Source organism: Nematolebias whitei, chromosome 23, assembly GCF_014905685.2.
Source record: "Nematolebias whitei isolate Nwh7 chromosome 23, NemWhi1, whole genome shotgun sequence".
Taxonomy (NCBI): domain Eukaryota; kingdom Metazoa; phylum Chordata; class Actinopteri; order Cyprinodontiformes; family Rivulidae; genus Nematolebias; species Nematolebias whitei.
The window spans coordinates 17,566,202-17,581,067 of NC_056520.1; the positions used below are offsets into that span (position 1 = coordinate 17,566,202).

General features: G+C 40.2%; 1 protein-coding gene across 1 annotated transcript; it reads right to left on the reverse strand.

The window, feature by feature from the left end:
* Positions 1-1,549: 1,549 nt before the first annotated feature.
* Positions 1,550-11,771, reverse strand: LOC119428784 (PI-PLC X domain-containing protein 1-like). Its single transcript, XM_037696460.1, has 7 exons — positions 11,547-11,771; positions 11,326-11,462; positions 10,393-10,518; positions 6,024-6,179; positions 4,699-4,811; positions 3,626-3,696; positions 1,550-2,002 (listed from the first exon to the last, which is right to left on the reverse strand). The coding sequence occupies exons 1-7, from the start codon at positions 11,641-11,643 to the stop codon at positions 1,713-1,715; spliced, it is 990 nt and encodes a 329-aa protein (XP_037552388.1). The 5' UTR covers positions 11,644-11,771; the 3' UTR covers positions 1,550-1,712.
* Positions 11,772-14,866: the final 3,095 nt, after the last annotated feature.

The following is a 14,866-nucleotide window of genomic DNA, read 5'->3' on the forward strand; positions in this document are numbered from 1 at the left end:
TACATTGGATATGTCAACTGAAAATAAGTACATAAACATTCATTTTAAACACAACAGCCACTTACAACTTCTTAATATCACATACGAGCTGCTCCTTCAAGTAAGCATTTCCGCTTACAAATGTAGGTAAACGTAGATGTTTAACAACCCGTTAAAATACACCAACATGAAGGAAATCACATCTACTTTATTCAAAATTTCTGGGGGAGGACCCCCCGACATTTTACCTTGGTGTTGTGTTATTCTCTCTTTTGCTCTTGACGAAGACGGTCGCTCTCACCCTCTATCCCTCCCTCCTCTTTTTTGCTCTCTTGTCCTGTCAACCTCCTCAGACCCTCTCTTTACACATCTTCCAAATCAAAAATTAACATGGATTTGGTCAGCTGGTCCCTGAACGCAATTGAAAAAAAAAATTCTAGATGAAGTGCCTATCTGTGCTGTCCATGGGGGTGGTAGAAATGAGTACATTATTGGACTTATGATAACAGGGTTTCTGCTTTTTGGAATCGGTGTTACAACCTCCTCAAAACAACAAAGGTTAATTTCTGGCACTAGGTGTAACACAAACAACTAGCTGTTGATGTCAGTAAAAGAACAGTTTTAACAGTTTTAAGGCTATTCACTCAAGAATTGCTCACACAGTAAAAATACAGCAACATTATTGCTAAGAAGAAGAAGCTTTCTCATGAAGAGAGCCCCTAGAGGTCAGTGACCGTAACAATCGTCAGATTTATTAACCTTTAATTAACCAGGCAAATCCCATTGAGATCACAGATCTCTTTTGCAAGGGAGGCCTGGGCCTAACATGCATGTTTTTGATCTGTGGGAGGAATCGGGTGTAGCCGGAGAAAGCCCACGCAAGCACGAGAAGAACATGCAAACTCCACACAGAAAGACCCCAGGTCCAAACGGGGATTGAACCCAGGACCGTCTTCCTGTGAGGTAACAGTGCTAACCACTGAGCCGTAATGTTGCCTAGGATATCGACAAATTAGGAAGACATGGTTAGCAGTTTCAGCCATGGTAAAGCTGCCAGCCTTATGTGAAGGATTAATTTGTGCCTTGAGCGCTCAGACTCATAAGCTTAACAAGCTCAACCGCAAGCTGGACGTGAATTCTCAGAATTGTAGGCCACTTGCAGCTCCTGGAACTCGCCGGGATGAAGGATTCGACCTTGGAGAAATATAACGGGCACGGACCGTGTGGAATGTCCACAAATCTGACTGTTTGGATTCACCATTGAATGTACCAGCAGAACTGAAGGCAGACAGAAAACAGAGTCTGGAGGCCCGAACAATTGTTGTTTATCTGAATTTGGCCTCCTCGCTGGCCTTGGACAGGCCAACTTATCTCAAACTGCTCCTGGAGGATGCATAAACTAAAAGCTCTCCCCCCCCCCCCTCGTGTTCTCTTTTTCTCATCAGCCTGTATGTTGTATGTAACATGTCTCTCTTGTGAGTCTTCAAGGCTCAATGGGACCTAACCTATATAAATAAAGGTCTAATAATAATTAACACACCTATATGCTCCAAAGCAGCAAAAACTCCTGGTTTTCTCGAGGCGGTTTCCCTGATGATGATCAGTTAATCAATGGATTTGGTCAGCAGCTCCTGACCCTCAGATCTTGTGGAAGCGGTGAGGCTGGAGCCCATTTTTCACTTACAGATTTTCCATTTTGCCTTTATTTAAACAAGAAGAAAAGAAAACTGCAATCAAGCAAAGTCTGTAGATGTTCGTGACGTCATAGCGGCAGTAAGAGTTGAGGCTCCGCCCATCAGCTTATAGTTCAGGTCAATCACTATGGAGCAGAACTGTCCGACGCCCACGAAGTCACAGCACACGATGTTGACTCCACCCACTTCAGGCCCCGGCCGTTGCTCACGGGTCCAACGGAGCAGCGGTGAGAGCGCCTTCATCGTCATGGTCTTCAAATTCTGGTGGGGATGGAGGATGACGTAACGAGCGTCTTCGGTCAGGTTCAGACCGCAGACGTAAAAACGAGCTAAAGAACAAAACGTCACCGCGTTACATGAAAGTTCATGAAAGATTAGCTCAAAATATAAAACAGGTATTGTTTTGTATAAATATGTCTGTAATAACAGTGATTCAGCACTTTTTGAGTCCATTTTCTTCCAATTCTTCCACATTAAAGTGATATTTCATATATTCAAAATGGGTTTTGTTGAAAAATTTGAATCATAAATCACACGTACAGTGGTGTGCACAGTTCTGCTAATCTGCTAATAGCGGAACTAACTTTCCGTTCAGCGGATTAGCATTTTCGCTAGCTTCGAAAACATTTAGCGCAATTAGTTTCCGCTAAACTGAAATTCGGTAAATTCAAGTATGGTAATTTTTCTAAAAACTGTTCTCAGCATTCATGGCGTACAGTGGAATGGTGATTTACACAGAGCGGTGCTATGCAAAGCTAAGCAAAACACCACCCGGTGATGTCACCACATATGCAGTGCTTTTCTCCTCTTCATATCTACTACAAGCTGTCTCTCATCAGGTCTCTCTTGTAAATGAGTCCTCAAGGCTCAATGGGATTTACCTGTCTAAATAAAGTTTGATTGAACAAACTGTATCTGGGTCATGGTGTCGGTTTACAGCCAGTAACATAAATGTCAAAACAAACCAGAACAGGAAAATAACATGAAAAACCCATTTTCACCTTAAGAAAATCGTAAACAGTCAGAAACATTGCACACATAATTCCTACCCAGCGTGCTTTACAACGCTCACACGGTCTCTGGGGCGTGACTCTCTCACACATTTCACACTACTTTGATACAAACAGATTTTACTGAGTGAATATTGACAATGACGTACAGCAGCTTTGTAGTTAGTTTATTAAAGTAGTAAACCACAAACGGGATTACCAAAGTGAGTTAATTTTAGTAAAGGACACGAGGGAGATGTCCGACACACATTGAATGCATCACTCTGCTTCAGCACAGCAGAGTTCTGCTCCGCCTCTTTGGTTCAGATGGACTGGATTAATTCATGAAAGCTCACCTCAAAATGAGACACTTGATTTATGAACTGTTTTGAGTTGCGTTCACTTGCAATGTTGTCACATTACAGACAGTCTTACAGTGTCAGCGACAGCAGTGGATGATAAACGTTAGCGTTTTAGTGTTCGCCTCTGCTAATTTTTTTAGTTGGCAAATTAGCGGTTAGCAAAGCTAACTTTTTACCTAGCTGTGCGCACCACTCCATAAGTGTACCATAAAAGATGACCATTTACAAACAGCTTAACATTTGATCATGTAATTTAACCAAAATCGTGTTTATTTAAAAGTTTTTGAAGATTCTGAAGCTTTTAAACTTAAGTGAGTTGCTCTGTTCTTCTTGTGGGCTGAACTCACATGCAAATCACACTCCCTCCCCTTCCTCCTGAGAGTCATTCAGATTGGCCGGGTCCACCCGAGAGATGTTTCAGTCGTATGACTGAAAGAGTCGATGCGTTTTTCTGAAATAGCTCCTCTCCAAACTAGGAGCGAGCCAACACCATCTACTGCAGGTAAGATACTAACCACTAACAGGAGAGTCGTACAACTCCACTTCTTAAAAACAGAAGCATCTCGTTTTAAACATTAGTCCTTTCAGATTTTATAACTACCTGGTCTTTCTTGGCGTTTCTTTGCCTCCAGATAATCGATCACCTTCTTAGGGTCCGGGCTGTCGGCGTACCTGTAGAAAGGACGCCACCATGAGGCCAGAAAGTTCACTGAGCAGTTTGTCTTCTAACTCTGTGACCAGTTTTAAACACAGAATAAACATGATCCATTAGCTCTTGGAATATGAGTTGGGGATGACTCTCAGCTACTACCAGACCAAATATTACCTCAGTATTTGCAAAACTGACTGAGTTATAACTATTTTTATGTTGGCTATGGTCAGTACGCTGTGTCAGCCATCTTGGGTCAACTTGACTCCAAATGTCTCGAGTTGTAGATGAACATCAAATTACTACTTCTGGGTTTAATTAAACCCCATTAGACTGAATTGCGTTCCCAAAGGTGGTGTGAAATGTAATGTAGGCCTGTCACAATAAATTTTGCTGGGAGATCAATTGTCTCAGAAATTATTGCGATAAACGATAATATTGTTTGAAATTTGACAATAATTAGTAATTATTGTCAAATTTAAGAAGAAATGTTGGGTAACTTGTTTTGTGTGTAGTACCTTTTTCAACCATCGGATGGCAGTATAAAACTGAACCAAAGGATGGATAGTGAGGGAGCGAGCAGTGTGTCTCTTTAAGGAAAATGGGAGGGAGGGCCCTTGATGTGACATGGGCTGTCTCTCTCCGGTTCTCAAAATGGCCGATGCTCGGTGTGGTTTGAGCTCTTTAGCATAGCATTTTTCACACAAAGCTTTTAATAAAAAAAAAATCAGTAAACAAGTTCTCAGCTTCTTTTTGCAGAGAAAAACTTTTTCCACGAAGGCACGGGTTTCAATCGTGAATTTTGGAGCTTCGACAAGACAGACGTTTTTTCCCCGAGGTCGGCCTGTTGGCTTAGCTCGTAGCTTAGCTTCTCAGCTCAGTAGTAGAACGAGCGAGACACAATGAAACTATAAAGTCGATAAATTAAAATGAGGTTGATAATTTTCATTTATCATATGATTAATTGATTTATTGTTTATCACGACAGGCCTAGTGTAATGTACATGAGTTGACTGTGAAGTTACCAGTAAGGTATCCCAGTCCACAGCTCAGGATGCTGCTGCACCATCTGCTGGTTGTCATAGGCGACAATCACCTGCCCGCCTCGAGACCAACAGGAACGCAGAGTGGGGACGTCCTACAGCCGTGCAGTTCATACACACATACAGAGGTTGAGTTATATTTTGCTAATGTTGAACTAATTTAGCTTTTATCCAATGTTCTGCTACTTTTAGCTTTTTAGTTTGATTTGTTGCTTTTAGCCTTTAGCTACTGTTCTGTTGCATTTAGCTACCATTCTACTGCTTTTAGCAACTGTTTTGCCACGTTTAACCTTTGTTCTGCTTCTTTACTTGTTAGCTTTTAGTGATCATTCTGCTGCATTTAGCTTTTAGCTACCTGTTTGTGAGACTCAGTTTGTTTGGTGGATCCTCAGACTGAAGAAGTCCTTTGGATGAAGGGTGAAATGCCTCAGCCAAAAAAAAAAAAGAAACTGTCCAGATAACCTGACTGAACATTGCTGGATTTTTTTACCTGGATTATTGAGCATGAACTTTGGTTTTTAGCTACAAGTTTCCTAGTTTTAGCAACTGTTTTGTCACTTTTAGTTTGTGCGCTAAACATTTAAGTTTTAGCTATCTTTTTAAGATTTTTCACTTTTAAATATAGTTTTGCCACTTTTAGCTGCTGTTCGTCTACATTTAGTATTTCACTACAGATTGGCTACATTTAGCTTTAAGTTAAGTTTTGTTACTTTTAACTTTTACTTTCAGTTTTGTTTCTTTTGGCTTTAAGCTTCCGTGTTGTATCTTTTAAAATGCGTCACTGTTCAGTCAGGTCATCTGGATGGTTTCTGTTATTTGCTGAGACGTTTCATCCTTCATCCATAGGACTTCATCAGTCCGAGGAGCCACAAACAAACTGAAGTCCTTTGGATGAAGGACGAAACGTCTCAGCAAATTAAAGAAACCATCCAGATGACCTGACTGAACATTGTTGTGTTTTTACCTGGATTATTGAGCATGGACTTTGGTGTATTAAAATGGTTTTGCTCTTTTTAGCTTTTAGCTAGTTTTCCCCTTTCTATTGATTTAGCCAATTTCAACTCCCATTTATAGTTGTGGAACTTTAAGCTGTTTGCTACTTCTCTGCTAATTTTAGCATTCAGTTATGACTTTGCGACTTTTGCTGTAGTCTTAATCATCAAAGCTTTTGCCATCATTGTTCAGATTTTAGCCTAAAACTACATTTCAGCCGTTTTGCTCATTTTAGTTGTGTTCTACTAATAACTCTGTTCAGCTTCTGGAGCAGTCATTCAGCGCTCCGTTTCCTTAAAGGTTTTCAGCCTCACCTGTGGGGGGAAAAGCTTCCTGTTGAAGAGCGAGAGGAAGAACTCCACCAGATGTTCGTGGTCTTCATCAGTCAGAGATTCAAAGTGTGAGCAGGAGACGATGACGACCTCGTTAGGATGAGCGTCCAGCCACACGTCCAGTTCCTCCACCGCCTCCTGCACAGCAGGATATCTCATGAACAACTGGATGGATTTTAATGAAACTCTCAAAGTAACGATTGATTGCACCGGATTATAAGGCGCATTAAGCGAAACAAAACAGATAAGTCAAACTTTATTCAACTCATTCACAATAACCACATAAAATCGGTTCAGGGTCTGTAAGCACAACCAGAATTAATACGTAAGGCGCACCGGATTTGTCAATTTTTGAGAAAATTAAAGGATTTTAAGTGCGCCTTATAGTCCGAAAAATACAGTATGTTTTTAAATGGATTTAATTTAAGATGGCTGTCACAGCTAATCAAAATTAGCCTACATAAAAATTCAACTCATTCAGTTTGACGGATATTAAGCTCAACTTTGGTGCAGTAGTAGCGGAGAGTCATTTAAAATCAGGGCCCCTTTAACTTGTAGGTAGGCTCTCGAGAGTCGTGTAGGCCCTCCCCCCAGCACACACCCATAATTCAACTGTAAAATCACCATCACCCGTCTGCACAAACATTGATAGTACCGGTACATTACCACAAAAGAACAATATTAAGGTAAATCTGTCAATCAAAAAATAATGGCAACTTTAAGTTGTGGTGCAAAGAAATCACCCTTTCAGTGTCCAGCTTTAGGACCCGACTGAACATTGTTGGATTATTTCCTGGATTAATAATGAACTTTGGTGTTTTGAACCACTTCGGCATGACCGTCTCAGAGGAGTTGACGAGAGAGAGGGCGGGCCCCGGAGGCCATCTTAGCACCAGTAAACTTTTTTTTTTCTTCCCACTATAGAGTATGCTGCTTGTGGGAATCAGTTTGTTTGGTGGCTCCTCAGATTGAAGAAGTTCTTTGGATGAAGGATGAAACGTCTCAGGAAAAAAAACAACAACATCCAGATGACCGGACTGAACATTGTTGGATTTTTACCTGGATTATTGAGCATGAACTTTGGTGTCCAGCTTTAGGAGTTTTATCACCGTAATCACATTTAGACTTTTGAACATTCATAATCATAAAGTTTGTAATGTTTAAAACGAACAATTTACGAACTTTCTTATTGCTAAACTTTTTTTTATTCATTCAACCTTTAATTACCGTATTTTCCGCTGTGTAAGTCGCACCTTTTTGCGTAAATGTGCAAGTCCTGCAACTTATACATCAAAGCAACTAATGTACTTTTTTTTCTATATTTATAACCTAATTTTTTACTTTGAAATGTTCATTCGTAGACATAAACCAGTAAACATTACCAGTTGCAGCCACTAGAGGACACTCTAGCCTTTTATATGTTGTTCCTCGACCCCGCTAACCCCCCACCCCACACGCGCGCACACACACACAAACATTCATTTTGAGACAACTGAGAAAAACAAGTAAAATGCCCCCAAACAGAAAATCCTATTCTACAGATAAACTGCAGGTAATAAAAAGAAGCGTCTCAAAACAGGAATCGAGCAGCAGAAAGAAAGTTTGTAAACGAATGGGGTCCGCACAGTCTGCCTGGGGGATTCAACCAGGCGGAAGGGATGGCTGCACGGCAGTGGAGGATCCCCCCTTGTGGGGAATATTCCCCTCATGTCTGGTTGCCTCCCGCTGGGCACATTTCCGCGAGGTGCGGGAGGATGAAGGCTCCAGAGCTCATGGGCGGAGTCTTAGTCCCCGTTCCGCCGCCGGTGCAGGGAGGAACACCAGCTCCCAGGCAAAATGCAGCTGATTTGACCAATAAAGTGCATTCATTAAGTAAAAGTTTAACTGAGACACACATTTACTATAATTTTGAGCAAACAAATAATTGTTTTTAAGTGTTAATCTAATTAAATTCTTGTTAAAGTCTTCCCGTGCACACTCCCGCGGCCGCCATTTGGCAGCCAATGAGTTTTTGGCACAACGTTCACAAGCGATGAACAACCTGGAAAGCTCTGAGGCGTATTAGTATCTATGCAGTGGCGTTTTGTTAAAAGACGTGGTGGGACACGATCTTATTTACCTTAAAGCAGACATGGAGCCAATGCCTTAAAGTCCTCCATCACCAAGCTTGGGTTAATTGCAGAGAAAATTGTAATACTGAACATGAATAAATATTATAATGTTGTGCCCTCCATACATTTGAAATCATACCTGATATTCTCGTTACTGTTTTCAATCCTTTTGAGGATCCGGCGTCTCTTCTCCGGTGGTTTATTGTAGTCCAGCCACAAAGTAGGATGCAGGTTTTCCTCCGTCGTCCATTTGTCAATAAAGTGAAACGAGCTCACATATAGCGCTTTGAGTTGTCTCTTCAGACTTCACTGCTTTTAACACGAACACTCTTTATGTTTTGGGTCCGTGTTCAGAACACTGTTGTTGTAGCCACTGATTTAGTTTGGTCTGGTTGTTGGTGCAGCCGCGAACAGCACAACAGGTACCTGAACTCACCACGGCTATCTTAGTAAACTTTATGGTTGTTAAATAAATGTGAACAAAACCAAAATAGCGTTTTTTTGCTAAAGTGAATGCAAATTACTTTCAGATAAACTGTGGCCCGTCCTACCATGGTTAACCAATGCTTACTGCTACTTCTAGTGTCTGACTGGAAGTTGTACCTAGGCCTGTCACGATAACAAATTTTGCTGGGCGATTAATTGTCTCAGAAATTATTGTGATAAACAATATTTTAAATTTTTTTTTTTCTTCTTTCAGCTTCTCCCCTCTTCAGGGGTCGCCACAGCGAACTAAGTTGCATGAAGACTTGGCAATTATTTTTACGCCGGATGCCCTTCCTGACACAACCACAGACCACCGAGATACCACAGCCCTCTTGTGTGGAGCAGAGAGCTGCTACCTAGGGTGCCTGGGCAAGCAGGTGGTGGGGGTTAAGGGCCTTGCTCAAGGACCCAGAGTGGGGCAAATGACAGTGGAGGCAGGTGTGGGTGCTTCACCTATCCCACCCACATTTTGATAATGTCGGAACCGGGAGTTGAACCAGCAATCTTCCGATCACAGGCCCACCTTCTCTAACCTCTGCACTACCACTACCCGATAGTGTAGTATAACGATAATATTGTTTGAAATTTTCCAATAATTAGTCATTATTGTCAAATTTAATTAGAAATGTTGATTAAATTTTGTGTGTAGTACCTTTTTTGACCACTGGATGGCAGTATAAGACTGTGTGAACCAAAGGATGGATAGTGAGGGAACGAGCAGCGTGTCTCTTTAAGGAAAATGGGAGGGAGGCCTCTTGATGTGACATGGGCTATCTTTCCTTCCTGTTTTTCAGTTCTCAAAATGGCGGACGCTCAATGTGGTTTGAGCTCTTTAGCATAGCATTTTTTACACAAAGCTTTTAACAAAAAAATCCGTAAAGAAGTTCTCAGCTTCTTTTTGCAGAGAAAAACAACTTTTTACATGAAGGCACGGGTTTCAACCGTGAATTTTGGAGCTTTGACAAGACGGAGGTTTTTCCCCGATATTGGCCAGTTAGCTTAGCTTGTAGCTTAGCTTTTCAGCTTAGCTGCTTTTAACAATCCAAAAATGTGATTTTGGATTGTTAAAATGGAATTTAAAGGGAAAATAGAAAGGGAGGGGTCAGTGAAGAGCACCGGAGTCGAGCCTTTTCTCATCCAGTGTCTTCAGTAGAAAGAGACACAAAGAAACGATAAAGCCGATAAATGAAAATGAAGTCGATATATTTCATTTATCATGCGATTAATAGATTTATTGTTTATCACAACAGGCCTAGTTGTTTCCATAATAATTTAAACAGTAGAGCCCCCAGGAATAAGGTGGATATTCTTAGTTTTAAGAGCACCCTTCTCGAACTTCTCCAACATGTTGACAGCTGTCAGTCAAACATTTAGGGACACGCCCCAAGACGAGCAACACACGCTCTGATTGGATCATTTTAAATTTCGATCAATCAGTGGCCGCAATCATTTGTGTAGTGATTGACAGGACCTGACAAAAGATTGATGTAATGTTTTCACTTCGTCGTGTGACCTCAAAACGACAGGCCTCCCAGCGCTGTGGGCCCCTGATCTTCAGCCCGGGTGAGCCCGTGCAGTAAGGCGGCCCAGTTTAAACGTACTCGAAGAGCGATTCTAACACTATCTTTAAGGTTTGACTCTGTCATTTCTCAACATAACATGAAAAATCTCACATGAAAGGCAGCAGAAAGCCTTCGAGGAAGGCATTTCGTTATAAAATACATTAATTTAACTTTTTTTTCCCGTATGTTTACCTTGACAGTCATCAGTGTGTAGATGCCGTGGGCGAAGAACAGTTTCTGGACCCCTGTTGGTTTCTTGGCGATCCGCAGGTCAAAGAACCGGATACCAAGATCACACTGATCCCTGAGGACGGATTCCTGCGTTGCACAAATAAAGTCTATTAAAAAAAAAAACTTTAATATCTCTTTAGGACAACAATGACAAATATTACCAGTGGCATTTATAATTTACTATTGACTTGTTGTTTGTGTATTGAGTATAAAACCAACTTAAATAAAATATGTGTAGTAATTTAATGTTAAGAGTATTTTTACATATGCAGACATACATTGTTGATTTTAATGTCAGGCTGCACAATAAATCCTGTGCAGCCTGAAAATTATTATTGCAATATCAGTATTGCAATGGTCAAAAAGCTAATAGAAATATATATTGCAAATAATTTTATTATTGCAGTATTTCACAATATTATAGCATGTCTTTCTTATATCATGCAGCCTTATTTTATGATAAAGTGCGGTCTCGATTACAGTAGCTGTGCTTTTAAAAACACTTTTTTTTTATACTTGGACTGTTCGAATATGAACTAAATGGGATTTTATTGATTCTGCCTTTAGTAAAGAAAGACGTAATTAAGATTTGAACAGTTTAGGCATTTTAGTTATTTAACTGAAATGGTTTTTAATGTGGTCCAGGTGCCAAAAATAAATAATTTTAATTTAAATTTTACAAAAAAAAAAAAGGGGGGGGGGGGGGTAAAAACCACAATCTGTGTTTTTAAAAATATGGTTTTAGCGTGAGATAATCCAATCAGATTTGATCAGTCTACATATTCTAGCTTTTGATCTAGAGGTGATCCAAGGTGGTCCAGACTTTATAAAATTCTGCGGAATAGCCCTTTAACGAGTTTCCGCAGCTGGAATCGGAAGCGAGCTTCAGCGCACCTGTGCGGTGGCCCAGCGGTAAACACAAGGCCGGGTCCAGCAGGGAAACAGCCGGTCGGTGAGCCTGAGGAGACGGGGCTCGGACCCGAGCACCGGAGAGGACACATCCAGACAGAAAGACATGCTGTCATGGCTGCCTGTAAGAGTTCAACAGCTTTATTTCAACTTGAACGCTTTCACCTTGCAAGCTGAAGCATGTTTCTGTTTAAGGCGGTGTTTACCGGGGATCGCCAGGTTCCACAGCGGGACGTCCAGCAGCTCCTCCGGGAGACGGGACATCCAGTCCGGGTGTCCTCCGAGCGGCGGCCGGTCCTCCATCTCCTTCACTAGGAACACTTCCGTCCCACAGTCTTATCAAACAGGTCTGACATCTTTATTTGTTTCTCTTTCCATTTCGCAACCAGTTTGTTTACAAAGTCTTGCGCATTTGCGAAAACATATGTAATCAAACTAGCGCTTCCTGTTTGGGATTTCAAAATAAAAGACAAACATTTACGTTTGAATTTCTGTTAGAATTTTTATTTTTTTATTTTAAGTAATAAAATCAATTCAATATGCTATTTTTTGTAAGTTATCTGTTACCACATTTAAGTATTTTTTTTTCTTGTTGACTTTAAAATCCAGCCACCCTTTCTAAATAGATCTCACATTAGATCTTTGATTACCAGAGGTAGTAACACATTTAACTTGTCAGTGTTCCAACATATTTTTAGTTGCATGAGTATTATTTTCAGAATCAGGATCTTTATTGTCCATCCATCTATCTATCCGTTATTTTTTACCCGCTTCTTCCTATTGGTGGCGGGGGTCACTGGTGCCCATGTCCAGCTATCACCACAGTGTGCTGTATGTATCAAACGAGCCAAACAACAATTCACTCTCTCACTCTCACCTAGGGACAATTTAGAGTTACCAATCAGCCTAACATGCATGTTTTTAGTCTGTGAGAGGAAACCGGAGTACCCGGAGAAAACCCACACATGTAGGGAGAGAACAGGCAAACTCCACCCAGAAAGGCCCCTGGATCGGAATTTGAACTGGTGATCTGCTCCCTGAGAGGCAGCAGCTTTACCAGTTGTGCCATCGTACTGCCCCGATCTTTACTGTCATTGTTATAAATAATGAAAATAATAAGCAACTCACAAACCCTGTGCAGTGTTTCACAACCCTGTTCCAAATTTGTACAAATGAAGATTTAAAAAAAAATTTGTGAGATGAAATATATAAATGATGTTCTGCATCTTAGGTGTGGAGGATGAGATTAGATATAAAGGAGGCTGAGCAGTCATGGTTGTAAATTGTGAACAAAAGTGGACTAAGCACATATCCCTGAGGAGCCCCGATGTTATTTGTTACAGTGGAGGATATGTGCTGACATAATGTGTGCGATCTAACATGAAGTTCAATATTCAGTGGGATAAAGTGGCATTCAATCCTAAATAAACCAGTTTTCATGTAATTTTTTTCAAGAAAAAAGAAATGAATGAAAGTGGATTTTGTTTTATGATTCAACAAAGACGTTTTAAATATAAAGAAAAAATCGCTGCATTTTTCTGTTTGTTTAAATGTTTACAATCATCTGTTATGTTTGAACCGTTGGCGTCATTTTCTAAAATGTTCCTTACATACATGTGTTGCACGTGTTGTCGCACAGTTTCTGGCTTTTGAGCCCAAAGTAACAAGTCCCAGACTGCTTCATCAATTTTTAATTTGCAGACGACTTGGCCACCAGAGGTCAGTTCTGTTTGGAGAAGAACTGGGTACCAGTATATCCTGATGCATGCTCAAAAATCCAGGTAGAAAAATCTAACAAAGTTAAGTCAGGTCCTCGGAACCCCAATACTACTAATACTACCCCAGTACTTCTGAACTGTAGGTTGAAAACAGTCAAGAAAGTCCCCGTTTTCTTTGACACAAATTATTTGAATTCAATAAAAGAAATCTAATTGATCCGCTAAGAGTTTTATGAGTTCAAGTGCAGAGAAACTGAGTTTCTCTGTGTTGTTAAGGAGATTTACAACTCTTAAATCAGATCTACTACTGTACATTTAAACCAAGTGGCTGGCTTCTCAGAAACTATTAATGGCATTCAAACCAGACTGATGAGTTCTTTCTATCTATGTTCTTCGAGGAAGATCACCCGCTGTTGCTTAATACATTAAATTAGTCACTTGATTCAAAACATTGACATTGTAAAAGCTTTAGCTACAATTTTAACATTTTAAAACAGACATGGTTTACTTTCAACTTTTATTTTATATATATATATATATATATATAAATTGGAGCCATTAGTGGATGTTCGAGGTATTACCTATAAGCATGAAGGAGCTGAACCTGAGAAGCTTTGGTTCGTCTCTGACCTTCTTTATGTTTAAAAACTCAAACCTCATGACCAGAGGCCGGGCAGGTCAGCACCTTCCCACCATCGCAGGTCCAACTGGCTGAACCTTGGTAATCCAGTTTGAGTAACATCTGACTTCCAGGACAGAAGTCCCATTGATCCACACCCAACCTCAGGTCCCCACTTTAATGCATTTGATCAAATTCATATTTCTTTTAGTGTTCGCCTTTTTTAAAAAAAAATAAAGAAGTAATCTGATATCTTGCTCCTATCTGGATTGTTTTTCGTGTTTTCACCTGCCGTGTCAGGTTTGACCAAAATAGATTCCTCACTTGGGACAAATTGAACAACGAAAGTCCAAGTTTCATTATGACATTGGCTCCATTTCTTAATTTGATGACGGGAAATTCTTGGGAGTTTTTCTTCATTCCTTAATCCAGATTTGTTATTGGGCTGCTGATACCCAGTCACATTGCTTAAATAAGATCAGTTACTGACATAAAATCAAAATCTGTGTGAAATTGTAAACCAAAATAAACGGTTAAACCGAATTGTAACTCACTAGAAAAAAAGACCATACAAATGTATGTTGGCTTTTGGGCTATGAGTCTAAAAACCTCAAACTCTGCCGACTAATCACCTTGAACTATTCACTTTATTTAATTCAGAGAGAGAGAAAAAACATATTTTGACAAAAAAAGATTAAAAAATCAAAAAGCCAATCTGACGTGGGGATCAGCATCTTGCTGCTTCAAATATATTTGTCATGCCAAAAGATTTTTAACACAAAATTTGACCGTTTTTAAGGATCAATAATTCTCAAACATAAATCACTGTTTCTCCACATACATTTGGAGTCAGAAGTTTACATACACCCATCATACATGGATGTCCTCAACTGTGAGCGATCAACTTGATGAACTAATCCTGGATGTTTGACCACGCTTCTTCTTCTTCTTGGCAGAATTGGTAGAGTTCATTTCAACTAGATGTTTTCTTGCACCAACCTTTCTTTTAGTTTAAGTTGTTAAATTTTCAATCCAGTTGAGGTTTTGGGAACACCATTGCAGAAACTTCTACTTGACTATGGTCCAATAACAAGGTGAACGACTGTAAAGATGTGGTTTAATATGTCAACGGAGAAGAACTTTGCTGGTCTCAACTCCATTGAGCACCTTCAGGATGAGGTGGAACAGA